Below are 21,650 nucleotides of genomic sequence, written 5' to 3'. Positions count from 1 at the left end.
TACAGGCATTTGGAGAGGCAGGGACTGATTAGGAACAGTCAGCATGGTTTTGTGAGTGGAAAATCATGTCTCACGAATTTGATTGAGTTTTTTGAAGGGGTAACCAAGAAGATAGATGAGGGCTGTGCAGTAGACGTGGTCTACATGGACTTTAGCAAAGCCTTTGACAAGGTACCGCATGGTAGGTTGTTATATAAGGTTAAATCTCACGGGATCCAAGGTGAGGTAGCCAATTGGATACAAAATTGGATTGACGACAGAAGACAGAGGGTGGTTGTAGAGGGTTGTTTTTCAAACTGGAGGCCTGTGACCAGCGGTGTGCCTCAGGGATCGGTTCTGGATCCGCTGTTATTTGTTATTTATATTAATGATTTGGATGAGAATTTAGGAGGCATGCTTAGTAAGTTTGCAGATGACACCAAGATTGGTGGCATTGTGGACAGTGAAGAAGGTTATCTCGGATTGCAACGGGATCTTGATAAATTGGGCCAGTGGGCCGATGAAAGGCAGATGGAGTTTAATTTAGATAAATGTGAGGTGATGCATTTTGGTAGATCGAATCGGGCCAGGACCTACTCCGTTAATGGTAGGGCGTTGGGGAGAGTTATAGAACAAAGAGATCTAGGAGTACAGGTTCATAGCTCCTTGAAAGTGGAGTCACAGGTGGATAGGGTGGTGAAGAAGGCATTCGGCATGCTTGGTTTCATTGGTCAGAACATTGAATACAGGAGTTGGGATGTCTTGTTGAAGTTGTACAAGACATTAGTAAGGCCACACTTGGAATACTGTGTACAGTTCTGGTCACCCTATTATAGAAAGGATATTATTAAACTAGAAAGAGTGCAGAAAAGATTTACTAGGATGCTACCGGGACTTGATGGTTTGACTTATAGGGAGAGGTTGGATAGATTGAGACTTTTTTCCCTGGAGAGTAGGAGGTTTAGGGGTGATCTTATAGAAGTCTATAAAATAATGAGGGGCATAGATAAGGTAGATAGTCAAAATCTTTTCCCAAAGGTAGGGGAGTCTATAACGAGGGGGCATAGATTTAAGGTGAGAGGGGAGAGATACAAAAGGGTCTAGAGGGATAATTTTTTCACTCAAAGGGTGGTGCCTGGAACGAGCTGCCAGAGGCAGTAGTAGAGGCGGGTACAATTTTGTCTTTTAAAAAGCATTTGGACAGTTACATGGGTATAGAGGGATATGGGCCAAGTGCATACTTGCGTACTTGACGATTTAACGCCCCCGACCCCCACCCCCCCGGTCCCTCTCCTGCCCATCGTGGGCGGCAGGAGTGGGAGTTAACATTCTCCCATCTTTTCTACGTCTACCATATCAAACCCTTTCATAATCAAGGAGGCTGATGGTGCAGGATCTCCCTCTTCTAAAGCAGTGTTGACTGCCATTTACCAGGTTGCGGTAATCAAGTTTATTCCTGGTAATCAATTCCATTATTTTGCATGGAATGAAGTCAGACCAATTTTTTTTCGTTTTTGTTTAGGTCCCTTTTATAACGGGGTGGGGGTTAGAGTGTGTTTTATTTAATAAAAAAAAACAAATAATAAGAGTCAAATAATAATTCATTATATTGATCCAGGATGCACTCCAGCCCCTCCGGGGCCCACCGGTTGCGGAAAGTCAGACTAATTGGTGTGTAGTTGCTATGGTCTGTTTTGTCACCTCTTTAAAATATGGGCACCCCATTAGCCTGTTCCTATTCTACTGGTATCTCCCCAGTGCAGAGTCATTCTCAGATAACATCGGCAGTGCATCGCTAATCTCTCCCAACACTCTGCACAGTGTCCAATCCGGAAATGTGTAATCTCCCCACCTCAAGAGATTTCATTACAGCCAGTTTGCTTGTTGGGAGCGGCTCGTTCAGATCATCGACGAGCGAGAGAAGAAGCGTTAACATTGCACTCGGTGGACGAAAAACGAGACCAGGGCAATGGCTGGTGTTAATAATTGCATCAAGTACTCGATGTTCCTCTTCAACTTTTTATTTTGGGTGAGCGTTTTTATTTTGCTATCTCGTCAATTTTCGCGCTGCAGAAAGTTATTTTATTCCGGTTGGCTGAATCTAATTTAGTTAAAATACTAACGTATATGTGAAACTGTTGCTTTTAAATGACCGGATTCAATTATGTTTTATTTAATCTCAATCTTAGTGCTCGATTTACTCTAAAACTGTGATTTATATTCAGTCCCTTGTTTAGGATTTTTGCTTTTTACCAGTTGAGATGTTGACCACATCTCCTGCTTTAAGATCTAATTTATTTAATAATTTGTCTGTACAATACTGCTCGTTTTGGAGAGATTGTGAGGTCTTCTCAACTGCATTATATTTTTTAGAAAAACTGAAGATTGCGGGACAATCACTCCCTGATTCAGAGTAATTGAACTCTGGAACATGGGCTCCTTTGTTGTTTTACTGCACTAAGTGCTCATGAAAACCACGTAGTAATTGCACGTGAAACGACTTTAGAGTTTTTTGTCCTTTTTAATGTCAATGAATTATAAAGTTGCTGTTTTAAGATGAAAAGGCATAACACAGGTTTCAGAGTGGTTAGTCAAGGTGAATATTTGTTAAGTAAACAGGCACTCCTGCAGTTATAAACTTCATTGATTCCTCTTCCTCTTCAGACAATTGGGTATTCATTGCTGAGATAACCTTTCATCTAAGGGTACCAGTCTGAGACTGGTTGCTTTGGAGTAAGCATTGATTGGATAGACCTATGTTATACAGGCCTCTGCTGAGGTGAATTAGTTGTACTGAAAGTCATTGCTGGTTTTCTGGACATGTGTACATCCATGAAAGTCCATGCACACAGCAAACTAAAGTAGAGTGAATAATAGTAACTACTGCCTCAAAAGCTTTAGACTCTGAAGAAGATCCCTCTCCCATGATGGGATTTGTTTAAGCACCTCCTGGCATCATGATTTGGTGCAGCCCTCTGTTATGTTGCTCTGCACCCAACCTCAACAACAACAATAACTTGCATTTATGTAGCGCCTTTTAATGTAGTAAAACATCCCAAGGTTCTTCACTGGAGTGTTATCAAACAAAATTTGACACCGAGCCACATAAGGAGATATTAGGACAGGTGACCAAAAGCTTGGTCAAAGAGATAGGTTTTAAGGAGCATCTTAAAGGAGGTGGAGAGGGTAGCGAGGGAATTCTAAAGCTGCCTAGGCAGCTAAAGCCATGGCCGTCAATAGTGGAGCGATCAAAATTGAGGATGCGCAAGAGGCCAGAATTGGAGGACGCAGAGATCTCAGAGGGTTGTAGGGCTGGAGGAGGTTACAGAGATAGGGAGGGGTGAGGCCATGGAGGGATTTGAAAAAGAGCACAAGGGTGGTGGGAGAACGAGACTTCTTGCGAGTTAGGGTAGGGGCAGCAGAGTTTTGGATGAGCTCAAGTTTACAGAAGGTGGGAGGCCAGCCAGGAGAGCATTGGTATAGTCAAGTCTAGAGTTAACAAAGACATGGATGAGGGTTTCAGCAGCAGATGAGCTGAGGCAGGTTGGAGACTCCAGCTTGCATGTAACAGTTGAGGTATGAAAATACCCATCTGAGGCGGGGTGGGGTTTGCTCCCTTGGATAGAATGCGCACAGGAGATTAGTGAGCATGCGCAAGAGGCCAGAATTGGAGGACGCAGAGATCTCAACGGGTTGTAGGGCTGGAGGAGGTTACAGAGATAGGGAGGGGTGAGGCCATGGAGGGATTTGAAAAAAAGGGATGAGAATTTTAAAATTGAGGCTTTGCCGGACCGGGAGCCATTGCTCACTAATATGACTTCCCAGTTTTACTTCCACTTTTGCATAAAAGTGAAATGGAAACAGTTATCCATTAATGCAAATATAGCAGCATAATAGCGGCTTAAACTAAAGCCTCGATGTTTATTAATTTCTGGTTTTAAACCTCTTTCCTCATCTTGAACATTCACCTTTTCCTCATTTCCACATTGATGTTTCATCTGTGTGCCATTTCTTATTTTCCACATTTAGTTTTCTCAAACACTTTTTCCTGTTTTTTTGCTTTTTAAAAAAAAATCTTTTATTGTAATTGAATTCTACAGCCACTCAGTACAATATGGAATATACACTACACCATTCTAGAAATAAGTGCTTTTTTGTTGTACATGATATATTTGAATAGGCAATTCATCACCTGCAATATCAGTCCCCAAAATATGTAATTTATTGTCAGCATCTCATTATAACCCAAGGTCAACATTCGTCCAGCTGCCCTGTCAGGCAGAATGGTTATCAAACCTGAACTGAAGAAAGGGAAATTTGAAAAGGATATTCTGAAGGATTTGGTCAGTGTTGTGGTTGCACCCTTCACTTCTGATTTGTATCTTGGAAATGAATTATCTGTTAATGAGTTTGAGGGGAGGTCCTGGAATTATTTAAGAAAAGTTTGGAATGTTGCAATGGTGGATCTCTAGGATCTTTCTGAATGGAAGAACTAAAATGGGCCAAATACTTTCCTCATCCATAGTTATCTCATGAAAAGAACCAACATAATTATTGAAGCATCCCATTCCAGACTTGATTACTCCAGTAATTTCCAGGCTGGCTTCCCTTCCTACGCCCTCCAAAAACTTCAGATCATTCAAAACTCTGTACCCATATCCTATTCTGCAGTGAGTCATTCTTGCCCATTAACCTTGTCCCTGCTAACCTACATTGATTCCTGGTCCCCCCCCAATGCCTCAAATTTAAAATTCCCATTCTTGTGTTACATCCCTCCATGGCCTCACTTCTTCCCATCTCTGCAACCTCCTCCAGTCCTACAACCCTCTGCCAAACTCTCCCTTTGATCCTGGACTTTTGTGCATCACCCTTCCCTTCGCCCCATCATTAGTGGCTGTACCCCTTCAGCCCCCTAGGTCCCACTGTCTGGAATTCCCTCCATAGACTCCTCTGCATCTCTATCACCCTCTCCTCCTTTAAGACCCTACTTAAAACCTGCCTCATTGGCCACATCTTTGGTCATCCGTCTTTTGGCTTGGTATCTTTTTTTTCTCCACGCATCTGTGAAGCTCCACATCTTTCTATGTTAAAGTGCTATTTAAATGCAAGTTATTGTTGTAGCCATTTTGGAGAGCTATTAAAATACCAATTACCCACAGACCGTGTCGTATTGCAGTGTGCTGAAGGCAGCACTATTCCACTAAAGTATTGGGAGTTTGATTTTCCCTACACTGTTGAGTACCTGATTGATGTGATACTGCTGTGGGAAAATGCCAGAGGAAGGGGAGAATCATGTTTGAATTGTATCTGAACATTCACTGTCTGGTTCACAATAGGATTAATGGAGGCCTGGGAGTAATTGGATTACATTTTACCTTGTATGCGAGAGATACTTGTACAATTATAAAAGTTCTTTAAGGTACCATATACTCAATTTTGTGTGTGCCCCTTTTATAGTGTTTATTTGTCAATTTGTTTTTTGCTTCATGTTTTCCTGCTATTCATGAAAACATTTGGAAAGGTTTTATGTGCCATTTTGAGTATCAAAAGTAAGAGTTTTAAAAGAGACGCAGAGAGAATCAGGTTATTCCACTCTGCTCATGACACCCTTACTCTATTCTCATAGATTTTCCAAACCCCCGTTTGGGGAAGGTGCTGTCTGATGTTATACTAAACCATGTAGGTTGTATTTCTGGTTTTATGATGAGTTAGCTGATGATTTCTTCCAGAAGTCTCAGCAGCCTAGGCCAGGAGGGGAAAAGGTTAACCAGGGTTCCTGTTCCTGATAGCATTACTCCATCGAATGAATGCATATTTATGGACATTGGATCATTGTTGACCCCAGCACAATTTGGAAAGGGGCATACCTGCCCCGATTTCTGCCCCCTCAGGTCTCCACCTGCCATAAATCTGTCGCAAATTTCATGGCTTTTCAGGATCAGACAGGATAGGAGAATGGACAGTTCAGTGGCAAATGCAATTTGTACAGAAAAATGAGACAATATATTTTTGGAACAAGACTACAGAATGGAAATGTTCCTTAAATGGTAATCTTTTTCAATTCAGTAGAGGAGCAAAGGTGGACAGGTTTTTTAAAAAAAAATAGAAGGCAAATGGAATTTAGGGCTTATATTGATAGGGGTTAAATACAAAAGCAAACTACAAAATGACAGCTGGAACACTAGAGCAGTTTTGATCTCTTCACTTTAGGAGAGATATAGTAGTGGCCCTGTAGAAAGTCCAATGCTGATTTACCACAACAATACCAGGGAGCCTGAGTTACCGGGGGAGGTCGGAGCAACTAGGGCTATATTCTCTCAGAACGAGGGGAAATTTGATAGAGATGTTCAAAATGATAAAAGGAATAGACAAGGTGAACATAGATTTTTTTTTTTTCCTTTGGTAGGCAGATGAAAGGCACAAGGTCTTGATCTCAAGATAAACACCAGATACATAACGGAGGAGATTTGATAAAACTTTTACACAGTCGTTGAAATGTGGAATGCTTTGCCACAAATGATTGATGCTAAATTGATTACAGTATTCAAAAATGAATAGGGGCACACATTCAACATGCACAATGAGGGCCAAATGGCTTCCTGGTGTGCTACAATTTCTATGTTTCTAAAATCGAGGGAAAAGATTATAATAGGAAATCCATTGGAACCCCTGCATTTGGAGTTGAATTTAATTTAAATGTTTAGAAAGCAGAGCTTCTCACCTCTCAACACTCTTATCAACATTTAAATTCTCAGTTTTGGGAAATGCCTTGTACAAATGGACGGAGCAAGAACTCCATTGATTTGTACCTGAAAATTGTAAACCCGGGGGTCCTACAAACAGCATGTGACTCTGATAGCAGCCTCCCACTAGAATCAGGCAATCATTTTGCTCGCCCATTTACAGACCAACCTAGAAATTTCATTAAGTGGGCCTTGAGCACCCTTTCATTATCTTAAAGACCTCTATTAGGTCAACCCTCAGTCTTCTCTTTTCGAGAGAAAAGAGCCCCAAACTGTTCAGCCTTCAGTTGCCATCATGCCCAGTGGGCCTGTCATTCTCCCTGCAGTTAGGATAATTGCTTTACGTGCTTGTTATACATAATGCCATGAGTTCAATTACTGCTAGTTTTCATTGCACAATATTAATTCCTAAATAAGTTTAAATAGCTTTAATGCACATTTATTTGAAATGAATGTAGTTTTTAAAACATAATACCATCATAATATATAAAATAATTTTGATGGCAAATAACTTTTCTGTAAGACCCCTTATCTAATCTCTCTAGTGGTTGCGTGACTGTACTTTGTGCAGCATTGACTCCTATGCCTCCATAACCCTTAACATCTAATGCCTATGCCAGCCAATACTTGGAATCTGCTATTAGATAATTCATAAACCTTACAATTATCCATCATATTTTATAATAAGAAAAAATTCAATATTTTGGGATTTTTAAAAATTTCTGAAAACCATTTTGAGTACTCTTTTTTATTCATTCAAGGGATGCGGGTGTCGCTGGCAAGGCCAGCATTTATTGCCCATTTCTAATTGCCTTTGAGAAGGTGATGGTGAGCTGCCATCTTGAATCGCTACAGTCCATGTGGTGAAGCTACTCCCACAGTGCTATTGGGGAGGGAGTTCCAGGATTTTGACCCAGCGATGATGAAGGAACAACGATATATTTCCAAGTCAGGATGGTGTGTGACTTGGAGGGGAACGTGCAGGTGGGGGTGTTCCCATGCGCCTGCTGCCCTTGTCCTACCAGGTGGTACAGGTCGCGGATTTGGGAGGTGCTGTCGAAGAAAGCTTGGCGAGTTGCTGCAGTGCCAGGCAATGACCATCTCCAACAAGAGAGGCTAACCACCTCACCTTGACACTCAACAACATTACCATCACCGAATCCCTCAACATTCTGGGGGTCACCATTGATCAGAAACTTAACTGGACCAGCCACATAAAAACTGTGGCTACAAGAGCAGGTTAGAGGCTGGGTATTCTGTGGCGAGTGACTCATCTCCTGACTCCCCAAGCCCTTTCCACCATCAACAAGGCACAAGTCAGGAATGTGATGGAATACTTTCCACTTGCCTGGATGAGTGCAACTCCAACAACACTCAAGAAGCTTGACACCATCCAGGACAAAGCAGTCTGCTTGATTGGCACCCCATCCACCACCGGCGCACTGTGGCTGCAGTGTGTACCATCTACAAGATGCACTGCAGCAACTCGCCAAGGCTTCTTCGACAGCACCTCCCAAACCCGCGACCTCTACCACCTAGAAGAACAAGAGCAGCAGGCACATGGGAACACCGCCACCTGCACGTTCCCCTCCAAGTAACACACCATCCCGACTTGGACATATATTGCCGTTCCTTCATCGTCGCTGGGTCAAAATCCTGGAACTCCCTACCTAACAGCTCAGTGGGAGAACCTTCACCACACGGACTGCAGCAGTTTAAGAAGGCGACTCACCACCGCCTGCTCAAGGGCAGTTAGGGATGGGCAATAAATGCAGGCCTTGCCAGCGAAGCCCACATCCCATGAATGAATTAAAAAATGATACACACTGCAGCCACAGTACGCCAGTGGTGAAGGGGGTGAATGTTTAAGATGGTGGAGGGGTGCCAAATCAACCGGACTGCTTTGTCCTGGATGGTGTCGAGCTTCTTACATGTTGTTGGAGCTGCACTCATCCAGGCAAGTGGAGAGTATTCCATCACACTCCTGACTTGTGCCTTTTAGGTGGTGGGAAGGCTTTGGGGAGTCAGGAGGTGAGTCACTCGCCACAGAATACCCAGCCTCTGACCTGCGCTTGTAGCCACAGTATTTGTGGCTGGTCCAGTTAAGTTTCTGGTCAATGGTGACCCCCAGGATGCTGATGGTGGGGGATTTGGCGATGGTGATGCCGTTGAATGTCAAGGGGAGGTGGTTTGACTCTCTTGTTGGAGATGGTCATTGCCTGGCATGAATATTACTTGCCACTTATCAACCCAAGCCTGGATGTTGTCCAGGCCTTGCTGCTTGTGGGCATGGACTGCTTCATTATCTGAGAGGTTGCGAATAGAACTGAACACAGTTCAATCATCAGCGAATAGCTCCACTTCTGACCTTTTATGATGGAGGGAAGGTTATTGATGAAGCAGCTGAAGATGATTGGACCTAGGACACTGCATTAAGGAACTCTTGCAGCGATGTCCTGGTGCTGAGACAATTGGCCTCCAACAAACACTACCATTTTCTTTTGTGCTTGGTATGACTCCAGCCACAGGAGTGTTTTCCCCCTGATTCCCATTGACTTCACTTTTACTAGGGCTCCTTGATGCTACACTCTGTCAAATGCTGCCTTGATATCAAGGGTCACTCTCACCTCACCTCTGGAATTTAGCTCTTTTATCCATGTTATATGGACAAATAGATGATATCAGACTAACTAAACTCTACAAGCTGCAAATGCTGCACAATTATTTAGACCGATCTATTTATATGTCCTAATTTCTCCCCTCCCAGCAATTTAATATTTGAATAATTTAATTTCACCATGAAAAAGATATAGGAAATGGGAGGACCGGTGCAAATGTGATAGGCTGAGTGGGTTTCTTCTGTGCTGTAAATTCCATAATTGTTTATAGTGTATGTCACAGTGATGGGATTATAACTGTATGATCAATCACAGTTATTTTAAGTTGATCAGTAAATTATAGGAGGAGTGAATTTTTGAATGGTTCACAGTAATATAAAACAACCAGAAGATGTTGGTTGTATCGTTCCAATTTGTGTTGGTGTTGATCATTTAAACTATAAACTGAAGTAACTTAAATGTTTATGTTGTTAAACAAATATTTTTAAGACGTTCAATCTTTGTTTTTCAGCTGTGTGGTTCGATTATACTTGGAGTTTCAATATGGTTGCATGTGAGCAAAGATGCGACAAAGGTAACGATAACTGCTGTTTGACACAAGTGTTTCCTTTGAATAAAAGTTGGAATTTAGTTTAAAAAAGAAAGGACTTGCATTTATATCATGGCTTTCATGGCCTCAGGATGTCCCAAAGCACTTTACAGCCAAAGAAGTACTTTTTTTGAATTGTAGTCGCTGTTGTAATGTAGGAAACGCGGCAGCCAATTTGCACGCAACATGACCAGATAGCCTGTTTTAGTGATGTTGGTTGAGGGATAAATATTGGCAAGAACACCAGGGAAAACTCCCCTGCACTACTTTGAATAGTGCCGTAGGAAGTTTTACGTCCACCTGAGAGGGCAGACGAGACCTTGGTTTAAAGTCTCATCCAAAAGACGGCACCTCCATCCCTCAGAGTTGCACTGATGTATCAGCCTAGATTGTGTTCAAGCCTCTGAGGTGGGATTTGAACTTTCTGACCCAGAGGCCAGAGTGCTACCAATGAGCCAAGGCTGACACCTTTATGTTAAAAAGGAAAATAATCTTGATGAATTAAGTAGTTGTAAATCTCTATTCTATATCAACCAACTTGCATTACACCACCTCCCCCTTTTCCAAAATTAGACATTCGTAAGAAAATAATCTCTTTCCACATGTTTGTAATTTTTGGCCACTTTTATCCATGTTATTTGAATTTTGCTTAAGACTGAAACTGCTAGGCATCTTGTGCTTTAACTTTTTTTCTTGACAGAAGATAAGTGATAGTTAAGAGTGAACCAAATGCTGTGACACATTGGTGAGTCAAGATGTATTAACTGCCGAGAATGAAACTCCAGAGGCTTGGAAATATCTCTTGAATCCACAGAGAAATTACAATCCAATTATTGTGTTACATTGAGTTTACAGCACAGAAACAAGCTGTTTGGCCCAACTGTTCAATGCTAGCGTTTATACACCACATACGCCTCCTCCCTCCCTACTTCATCTACCTCTGTCAGCACACCCTTCTATTCCTTTCTCCTTTGTGTGCTAATATAGCTTCCCCTTAAATGCATCTATACTTGCTTCACCTACTCCTTGCGGTAGCGCATGCCACATTATCACTACTCTTTGGGTAAAGAAGTTTCTCTTGAATTCCCTATTGGATTTATTAGTGATTATCTTATATTGATGACCTCTGGTCTCCCCCATAAGTGGAAACATTTTCTCTAAGGCCAACCCCCAGCCTTCTCCTTTCTAGAGAAAAGAGCTCCAGCCTGTTTAGTCTTTCCTGATAAGTATATCCTCTCAGTTTTGGTATCATCCTTGTGGATCTTTTTTGCACCATATCTAATGCCTCTATATTCTTTTTATAATATGGAGACCAGATTGTAAGCTGGGGTTTCTAACAAATTTCAAATGCTTCCTATTGCATTGCATGATATAGCATGAACCTATCAAAACTGTGCTTCAATAGTGTAGCTGTTTAAACATGTTTTAATTGATAAATTTTAAAATACTAACTTTAGTGACAAAACATACACCATTTTATTTAAAAAGTAACTTTTAGTCTGTTATTTTATTGTTTTATATATCCTATTCTTTTCATTGCAGATTACTGGAGTAAATCTTTCAGAGTTTTACTCCGCTCTCAATCTTCTGATTACTGTTGGGTCTATCATTATGGTGCTTGGATTTCTTGGTTGCTGTGGAGCTATTAAAGAAAGCAAGTGCATGTTACTCCTGGTATGTATGTGTAGATGAGTCTTCCATGACTTCTAATAGTATTTATAAGAACATGTTAGGGGTAATTTTGACTTTGAGTGATAGTGTAAAATAGGCGATATCTGATCATTGAAGTCAATGAGAATGAAAATCGGTAGAGATGTATAATGGGCGGCTGATTTGATATTGTCCAAAGTCAAAATTACTCCCATCATCTGATCTCATCACTGAAAGATATTCTTGCTCTTTTTGTAAGGTTCTAACATGCAGTTAAACAGTAGAACCTTTGATCCATTGCATTGTACTTTGTGCCTACAATTTTCCATGTGGTGATTTCCTGATTCCCAGTGTCATTATTGATTTGTGCAGTGTGGAGCTCAGGCTTTTCTTCACTGAAAAGGAAGGAAAACTCCCAAGATCCAGTAACTGAAAAACCCATTGCAAAGCCATCTTTTTAAACTTTGAAAATTTAATTCTAGTAAAGAGCTGAGAGGACAGCTCTTCAACAATAAAATTTCACCAGCACTGTGCCAGTGAGCAGAGCTATACATGTGTAGTTAAATACACGTGTACAAAGCTCTGCACTGTCACAATACAGAATGACGTGGAGCCAACTGTATAATTCAGTGCTGTCAGCTCACATTGCTCTAAAGCAGGACTAGTAGCAAACTATTACTTGCAGTACATAGGAGCTTTAAATTGTGCCACAAAGACACATAACAACTATTGTCATCTCCTTAACTTTCATTGAGAAATGCCAGGTAAATGTTAGTACTGGCACTGTTTTGAAATGAAATATGAAATTTTGTTTTCAATTAATATTTTTTAAACCTTTAATTTACTAATGAGTCACAGTCTGAAGTTTTGTGGCCAAAAGATATATGTTTCTAAGACTTCTGTTGTAGAAACAATATTTGTTTGTTTAAAAATATATGGTGGACACGTGCGATAAAGGGAGGTGAATGCAGCTGATGATGAAACCCATGTTTCACAAAATAAGTAAATGAGTAATTGCCTCCAAGAGTTTTCATCTGTTAGGCAGCAAAAATAGACAGGAATCGGACAAAGATCAAAATAAGTACCAAAGGGAAATATTCTGAATAGAAGAAACAGAAACAAAGATTTATGTGCTGGATAAATTGAGACCACTTAGCATGATGCCAGAATGTATCTAAGTCTTTGGGATATAATTGTCCACCAGTCGTATATTAATTTATATTCTGCATTTATTATCTCTTTCTTGCTTCACAGTTCTTCATCGGACTGCTCCTTATTCTGGCTCTTCAAATAACTGCAGGCATTTTAGGTGCTGTTTATAAATCACAGGTAATGTTTTCCATATGTTTACATTACTAACTGGAATAATTTCCAGTTAGATCATACATCCAGAGTATGTTAAAGCTGAATCAAATATCCTATTTGTTTCTTCCAGGTTGAATCAATGATAAATGATACATTTCAGGAACTTCTTCCATTAAGTAAGCAACCAAACAACATTATAAAAGACATAGAAGATATGCAGCAGCGGGTAAGTCTGATACTAAACTTACATTAATACTTCAACTGCTCTTCCAATAAAGAAAGTAATGATTCATGTTAATGAAATCCATATGTAAATTTTGCCTTCATGTAGCTAACTCGGGTAAAGTTAATCATGTTGTGCTACTATTGTACCACAGATATTACAGCAATGTGCAATCAGCAGACTCAAGTTATTACTACTTGTATGTTACTTTGGGGGTTAGCCAAAATGGGGCTTTGTGCTTGTGTGCTGGTTCATTTGCTTAAATGTAGATTGCATCCAAAACAAATCTGTAAATGCACTGAAGTTTAAAAAAAAATATTCTTTGACCTTTTCTCAAACACTCAAAGCAGTTGGTTAATATTTGTAAAAATATATCTTAATTTTTTTCTTTTTTTCTGGTTGAAGATGGAATGCTGCGGTGTGCTCAATGGCTACGAGGACTGGAACGGTCTTTCTTTTCCACCATCCTGCAACTGCATTCCTCAACATGCTGCATGTGTGATAAAAAATGGCAAATCTGTTTGGGCCCAGGTTATTAAAATAACAAATACAAATAAGACTGGCTTTAATTTTTTGCTTTTGATTTTGGATTGTTACAAAGTTTCTTGTACATAATTTTAGTGTTACCACATCATTTTAAACAAGTATTCATGCTTTTAAATTATTAAGATAATAGCTACATTTGCAAGACTTTCAGTAATTACCTCTGCATGATGTACCATGTCATTGATAGGTTGACTGTTATATTAAAATATATGTAATATTGATGGATCTTATTCCTGCACTTTAGAATAGTGGTTAGAACTTTACCTTTTCAATGTGTATGAAGCTATTGGATTTTGTGAAAAAGCTTAAGTAGGCTAGAGTAGAATGTTGGAAATTTCTGGGCAGACCCATGCCATCTAACACGTAGCAGGCGACTTATTGGGAAAACTGCAGGTGCATTGCCCACAGTTATCCGCCCATTTATGTCAGTGGATGAAAATTGTGTGCAAAACAAACCAGGGTCAAGGTCACTTAAAATTTAAGGTTAAGTGACTGCACCAATTCTCATGCAACTGAGGCATCTGCCTGACCCAAGGGTGGGGGATGGGGAGGAATTGCACTGAGGCATCCTGATGCAGCATTTACAGTCTCGTGGGACATTGGGAAGCAGAGCAAAACAAATAAAAGAATTGCTTCTGCTTCCTTGTGCTGGTTTCAGTAATGCAATCGCTTGCTGAAATCGGTCTGAAACTTTTTACTTCAACTCCCCACGGCCCTAGTAATACTGCACACCAGGAGCTCATTGCTAAGGATCTAACTGAGGAAAATGTGTCCCTCTGCTGACTCTACATCTGAATTCTGGAACAGAGTCTGAGTTGGAGTCCTTCCTGAGGGGGAGCAAGATGGGTGGAATGGTATTACCAGAATGTCTGAAAACTAAGGCTTCCTAAGATCAATGAAGTGTCATCCTTATTGCCCCCTGCCTGAACCTTCTTGAAGGATCCTGGCAATTGGAGGAAATGCATAGAGAAACCTGTGTCTCCATGCAAAAGACAGGCTGTCCAGTTTCCAAAATTTCTGATTTATGTTGTAGGAGCAGAAGAGGGGAGGTGGTGATTGATGGTTAGGTGAGGAGGTCTATCTACAGCTAAGCCTAGATCCTGACGATCTCTTAGGAATGGATCATCCACTGCAGGGGTGAACCATCAGCTTACTGAGTGCATGAGCAGTTGCGTTGTCCATTCCACCAAATATTGAGCTCAGTGTCATTTCATGATCCAAGAACCAATGGGCAAATTGTATTGTATCCAGGCAGAGGGCATGCGAATGGGCCCCACCTTGTTTGTTGGCATTTAGGATTAATATCATGGTGCACACAGACTTGTTCTGCACCAGATCTTAAAATTGCTTGCAGTTTATAAGTCCATTGATCCGAGATGGGTGTTGCAAGCCAAAAGGTATACTTCTGTCACGAGGGTCAACTGAAGAGGTAGGGTTTGGAAAGGAACAACTTTGAGCACATGACCACCTTGAGACCATCATACTCAATCCTGGGCAGAAACCCTGTGAATCCTGACAAGAGGTGGTCTTTGAGGAGACCACTGCTTGAATAGGTTGCAAAGGTGGCTATCAACCTTTGCGCCATATTATGATTGACTGTGTGGCATTTCAAACATTATGCCCATTTGCTGAAGAAAAGCCCTAAGGGGACTTGAGGTCGTGCTTTTAGCCTTAGATTTCAAGGATATAGAAAAAATGAACAAAGGAACTGATAAACTGCACCACTAGTGGAAAAAACATTTCTGAAGTAAATTTTTTTTTAGGCATCAAACGTAACTGATTAGAGCATGTAGAACATTTTGACACAAAGCTGGGGAAAAAAGCAAACAAATCTTGGTTCGAACTGACTGGGAATGGGAAGAAGTCACATGGGGACCTCTTCAACACCACAGTGCCATGATATCCTAAAAGGGAAGCTGTCCCTTTTTTGTGTTTTTTCCCATCAAAATGAACCAGCCTACTCGAGCAGTGCTCTGAAGTGCTTCTGTCATATCTGATGTTTGATTCAAAACTATCACCTGGAATTTCCACAGAGTTCTCCCGATTATCCGCCATAATTTCCGTGGAAGATCAGCGTAAATGCCTTAGAAGTGGCGTAAACAGGAGACTGGGGAACCCTTTTAGAAATTCTATCTCTATATCTAATGGGCTAATCTGTAATGTTACCATTACTTGATTTAATTAATTGGTGGGCAGTATTTAACAACACTTTAATTTTGTTTTTCTCCATCTAGTCATGTCTCACTGTAATGAATGACCTTTTGAAGGCAAACCTCATTATAGTAATTGGCATTGCCTTTGGGCTGGCAGCAATTGAGGTAAAGCAACTTTGTAAATTCTTTGTTGTTTGAACAAGATACATGTATAGCATTTTCTGTTACTAATTCCACTGTGTTTTCTCTAGCTTTTTGGATTGGCCTTCTCCATGACCCTGTACTGCCAAATCAAGAACAAGTGAAGATGAGGGTTCTCTTCAGTCAGTGTATTGGTTCATTGGAGATGCTTAATTGTGCATCTTCGGTATGTAAATCATTCGTATGCTTGAATTGTAGTCTTGAAATTCTGATTAATTTGATTCAAATCTGGGATGTAGCTCAGCCATTGAATATACAGTTACTCCCACTGTATCCTGTTGGATTACTGCATGTGCCGATAAATCCAGCTATTTTGTAAAGCAGTGTTACAGTTTAAACTTGGAGTTTAACTTCAACTAACTTACAGAGACATACTGACCAATGTGAATAGAATAGGATTTGCAGCCCTTCAGTCACAACGGCCTTGATACTGGGAAAGTGGTGTAGTGCCCAGTTTGCCTAGCAAAATTGAATTCTCCCACTGCAATTGAGTTGTCTTTACTCAAATAAAGATTGTCAGAGAGGCCATAAACTAGTTATAAAATAATTGATCAAAAGATGGGGACTGTCACACTGAGATACTGAGGGTGAAATTGGTCTGTGCCAGTGGCACGAAACACACAACGATTTGGCAACCTGTTTTACATGGAAAAGAAAATCGGGTGCGGTGTGAAACGAGCTGCCAATTCGCTATGAGCACGTTTTGCATTAATGGCGCAGACCATTTTCACATCCACTGAATCTAGAGAGCTAGGCTCTGCTTCAATTCATTGGTGTAAAGAGCTGAATTAATATATTTAGCTGGTCTAAATCAAGCGGTGACCATCACGCATCACTGGTAAGTGGATACATATGTTGACTCAACAGACCACCTCCCTTAGAATAGAATATAACTCTCCATAAAGTTTATAGGGGCTGACTTTACCCAGCAAGGTTGCAAAGTTCAGGAAAAAAGGGGTGGAGACCCATTTTACTAGGTCTCCATCCCTTTTATGTTGCCCCAGAACTTCCAGGGTTTCCCTGGCAGGGTGAATCTGGGCCTTCGTCTCCAGTAGGCGCAGGTCCATTGCATTGCAGCTATGTTACAGAGACTGGAGGGGGCATTTCTGCCTCCACCTAATAGTGAGACCTAATGCCAAAGCCTGCCCCTCGACCTCACTGACTGAAGAGTCCACTAGGAATCCTGGATGCAGGCCAAAGACAGAAGGCAAAGTTTAATTTCCAAGATGTTTGGGGCCCTGATCTCAATATGTAGCTATGGGCCTCAGAGGCCTGCAACTGTGCTCCAATTTTTTCCCCTTTCTGCCTGTTCTACACCTTGTTATGGGGGAAGGGAACACTGCCTGTACTGTGGGTACTCCTGTGACAGGAATTATCAGCTCTCCTGGGCTTGGACAGGAGCAGTGTACCTCAGATGCACTTCTCCCGTCCAGCATGCGGGCAGAGTGGAGTGAGGAAAATCTGTCCCATTATCTTTCAGCCAAGGAGGATGGATGCATTAGCATGATAGATATGTTGAGGCTAATCTAATGAAGAAAACAATAAAGACAAATATGGAAAACTTAGAACTGTTTCAACTCCACCCTTCAATGTGGGCAAATTACATTGCATGCTATCAGCAGAATTTCTTGTAAAACTATATTCCGAACAAGATTTGTATTTAAATTGAGTTGTCAGGGATAAATTTGATATAGGGTCTCCAAAGAGAGCAACTGGTGTTTGAACCGTGACTTTTTAAAACATTTTTTTAACTAGAAAACCACCCCCATTTGATGAACATCATAAACCGCAGTCAAAGTTGAGTTTGTCCAGTGTACTTTTGGGAGTCTGCTCATAGTTTTAAAATTTTATTGGACACTCTTTAAATGGAAACTACCATGCTTTGAAAAATCTGGACATTTTAGGAAAGAAAACTACCCTGTAGCTCTCTGTAACCGTTGTAAGACAAGGCAACGAGAAAAGTTGTTCTAAGCTTTCATTGTGTTCCTATGGCTGCTGCCTCAGTGTGTGTTGTGAACTAAAGTTTAAATGATTGTTGGATTTTTGTTTCAAAACAAATAGAATGTCTAGCCATTGTTAGGTTGAAACTCAAGTGGGAATTTAAACAGATAGAAACAGTCTATAGACCTAACTTGGATAAAGCTGTTTAATTACAAGGGATCTTGGAGACAGTTTTATTCCAAAGGTGTTTGTGTTTTGAGAATATGTAATTTTTACATGGGTTTATAATCACTGAAATTAAAGTTAAACAATTATATTTTGTTGCGTTTGTAAAAAAATAAAATAAAATTCCAGCTCTGAGCAAGAGTGCTATATGTAAAATGTAAAGGTGTGAATTGCTTTTTGTTCCAATATTACTTATTAAAAAGTTTGGAGCCAAAAATTTATAGCCTGTCCAGTGCACTCCCACTATAACTTCAGTGGGAGTATGTTGGAAGGGCCAGAAATTAGGCCAAGACCTGAAGAGGCTGGGTCCCAGCCTTGCGACTGTGATTCCCTGCGACTTGGAAGGAGCCAAGCCTTTGTCCACTTCTTACAGGTGATGTGGGAGGGGTCGGGGCTGAGGACTCCAAATGCTGGTAGTTCCCACATCCTTAATTCTCAGAGACCCAGCATATCATCGGTGGTGGTACACCAGTGAGACCAGGCATTACCAGGTTGCCAATTGATGTATGTGGACCCAATCTTACAAAGGAGGCTGCTGGAGCAGGTCAATGTTCTTTACTGGTGGTGAAGGGAACCAACATGTCCTTTCCCCCTCCCCCCCCCCCCCCCCCAACAAGCTGTCCTACATCTGATTTGTTTTATTTACTGCCACCGAGCATTGTTATAGCTTCAATTTATTGTCAATTAGGACCCTCAAATTTCTTTCATTTTCCACATACTCGCTGCCCTACCCTTAGAGTTCCTTTGTTGCACCCTCAAAGAAAACCAGCATAGTGGATTGGCAATTCCTCCCCTTCATGAACCCATATGGCCTGTCTTTATGATTTTATTTCTATCCAGATGCTCCATGATCTTCTCTTTACTAAGTACCCTGTTTTTGCTCCCTTTTTAAAAAAAAATAGGAGTAACATTTCTCTTCAGGCATCTCTCCAGTATTTAGTGATTTCTGGAAGATTTGTGCCGGAGTTCCTGCAATTTACTCCCTTACTTTAAGGATCCTCGGATGCATCTTATCCGGCCCCTGAGATTTATTTACCTTACGTTTGCACAGCTGCTCGGAAACTATGCTGATAGTAATGTATAAGGAGTCGCACAACACCAGGTTATAGTCCAACAGCTTTATTTGAAATCACAAGCTTTCGGAGCTTTGCTCCTTCGTCAGGTGAGTGAAGGGTTGCATAAAGGCACAGCATATATAGTCAGAGAACAATGCCTGGTGATTACAGATAATCTTTCTAACTGCCCTTTATCACACCTCGGCAGGGAGATAATCACAGCAATGGTGTTCAGACAGGTTGGTCAGGGAAACATTACATCCAAGAATACTGAATACACAAGGGGTAAAATCACAAAGACAGAGAGAGAGACCAGAGAGAGAGAGAATGACCAGTTGTATTAAAAACAGATAACTTTTTTTCGCTGGAATGGAAACCCGTGTGAGAACCTCTCTGGATACGTCGAGGGCATCCTGAAACCCATCGTACAGGGAACCCCCAGCTTCTGTCGCGACACTACAGACTTCCTACAAAAACTCAGCACCCACTGACCAGTTGAATCAGGAACACTTCTCACCACGATGGACGTCTCTGCACTCTACACCAGTATCCCCCACGATGACGGCATTGCTGCGACAGCCTCAGTACTCAACACCAACTCATCCGCTTCATCCTGAATCACAATATCTTCACCTTCGACAACCAGTTCTTTACCCAAACATACAGAACAGCCATGGGGAACAAATTTGCACCCCAATACGCCAACATTTTCATGCACAAGTTCGAGCACGACTTCTTCACTGCACAGGACCTCCAACCAACGCTATACACCAGATACATCGATGACATTTTCTTCCTATGGACCCATGGCGAAGAATCACTGAAGAGACTACACGATAACTTCAACAAGTTCCATCCCACCATCAAACTCACCATGGACTACTCCTCAGAATCGGTTTTGTTCTTGGACACACGAATCTCTATCAAAGATGGGCACCTCAGCACCTCACTCTACCGCAAGCCCACGGACAACCTCACGATGCTCCACTTCTCCAGCTTCCGCCCTAACCACGTCAAAGAGGCCATCCCCTATGGACAGGCCCTGCGAATACACAGGATCTGCTCAGACGAGGAGGAACGCAATGGACACCTACAGACACTGAAAGACGCCCTCAACTCGTCGATCGACAGTTCTGACGGGCCACAGCGAAAAATCGCATAGACCTCCTCAGAAGACAAACACGGGACACAACCAACAGAGTACCCTTCGTCGTCCAGTACTTCCCCGGAGTGGAGAAACTACGCCATGTTCTACGCAGCCTTCAACATGTCATCGATGACGACGAACACCTCGCTAAGGCCATCCCCACGCCTCCACTACTCGCCTTCGAACAGCCACCTAACATCAAACAGACCATCGTTTGCAGCAAATTACCCAGCCTTCAGGAGAACAGCATCCACGACACCACACAACCCTGCCACGGCAACCTCTGCAAGACATGTCAGATCATCGACACAGATACTACCATCACACGAGAGGACACCACCCACCAGGTACATGGTTCATACTCCTGTGACTCGGCCAATGTTGTCTACCTCATACGTTGCAGGAAAGGATGCCCCGAAGCATGGTACATCGGCGAGACCATGCAGACACTGCGACAACGGATGAACGGACACCACACAACAATCGCCAGACAGGAGGGTACCCTCCCAGTCGGGGAACACTTCAGCAGTCAAGGACATTCAGCCTCCGATCTTCGGGTAAGCGTTCTCCAAGGCGGCCTTCGAGACACACGACAACGCAAAATCGTCGAGCAGAAATTGATAGCCAAGTTCCGCACCCATGAGGACGGCCTCAACCGGGATCTTGGGTTCATGTCACGCTACATGTAACCCCACCTGAAGTAGAGTCATCCAGACTCAAGTCGTAGTTGGCTTGTTCTCCATACACAGCGGAAAAAAAGTTATCTTTTTAATACAACTGGTCATTCTCTCTGTCTTTCTGGTCTCTCTCTCTCTCTCTCTCTCTCTCTCTCCCTCTGTGATTTGACCCCTTGTGTATTCAGTATTCTTGGATGTAATGTTTCCCTGACCAACCTGTCTGAACACCATTCACTCCTTTGATTGCTGTGATTATCTCTCAGCCGAGGTGTGATAAAGGGTAGTTAGAAAGATTATCTGTAATCACCAGGCATTGTTCTCTGACTATATATGCTGTGCCTTTATGCAACTCTTCACTCACCTGACGAAGGAGCAAAGCTCCGAAAGCTTGTGATTTCAAATAAAGCTGTTGGACTATAACCTGGTGTTGTGCGACTCCTTACATTTGTCCACCCCAGTCCATCAACGGCATCTCCACGTCATGGATAGTAATGTGAATAGTGTTACAACTTACCTCTGCAACACCCTTTAGTTCCCTTTCCAGGTCAAATAAGTTAACTGTTTCCTCCTTGGTAAAAACAGAGGCAAAAAACTTATT

General features: G+C 41.8%; 1 protein-coding gene across 1 annotated transcript; it reads left to right on the top strand.

Moving 5' to 3' along the window:
- Window positions 1-1,842: 1,842 nt before the first annotated feature.
- On the top strand, window positions 1,843-18,335 carry LOC137334619 (tetraspanin-8-like). Its single transcript, XM_067999437.1, has 8 exons — window positions 1,843-2,008; window positions 9,852-9,914; window positions 11,472-11,603; window positions 12,834-12,908; window positions 13,015-13,110; window positions 13,513-13,638; window positions 15,888-15,971; window positions 16,058-18,335. Exons 1-8 carry the CDS (start codon window positions 1,949-1,951, stop codon window positions 16,109-16,111), a joined length of 690 nt encoding a protein of 229 aa, XP_067855538.1. The 5' UTR covers window positions 1,843-1,948; the 3' UTR covers window positions 16,112-18,335.
- Window positions 18,336-21,650: the final 3,315 nt, after the last annotated feature.

This window comes from Heptranchias perlo, chromosome 18 (genome assembly GCF_035084215.1).
Source record: "Heptranchias perlo isolate sHepPer1 chromosome 18, sHepPer1.hap1, whole genome shotgun sequence".
NCBI lineage: Eukaryota > Metazoa > Chordata > Chondrichthyes > Hexanchiformes > Hexanchidae > Heptranchias > Heptranchias perlo.
This window is presented reverse-complemented; position numbering and strand designations above follow the sequence as displayed.

Excerpts from the sequence above, each read along its gene's own strand:
- LOC137334619 (XM_067999437.1), top strand. The coding sequence starts at position 1,949 with ATGGCTGGTGTTAATAATTGCATCAAGTACTCGATGTTCCTCTTCAAC. Across the intron at positions 2,009-9,851 it reads TCTTCAACTTTTTATTTTGG|CTGTGTGGTTCGATTATACT; the intron begins GTGAGCGTTTTT and ends TTTGTTTTTCAG. Across the intron at positions 15,972-16,057 it reads TTGGGCTGGCAGCAATTGAG|CTTTTTGGATTGGCCTTCTC; the intron begins GTAAAGCAACTT and ends TGTTTTCTCTAG.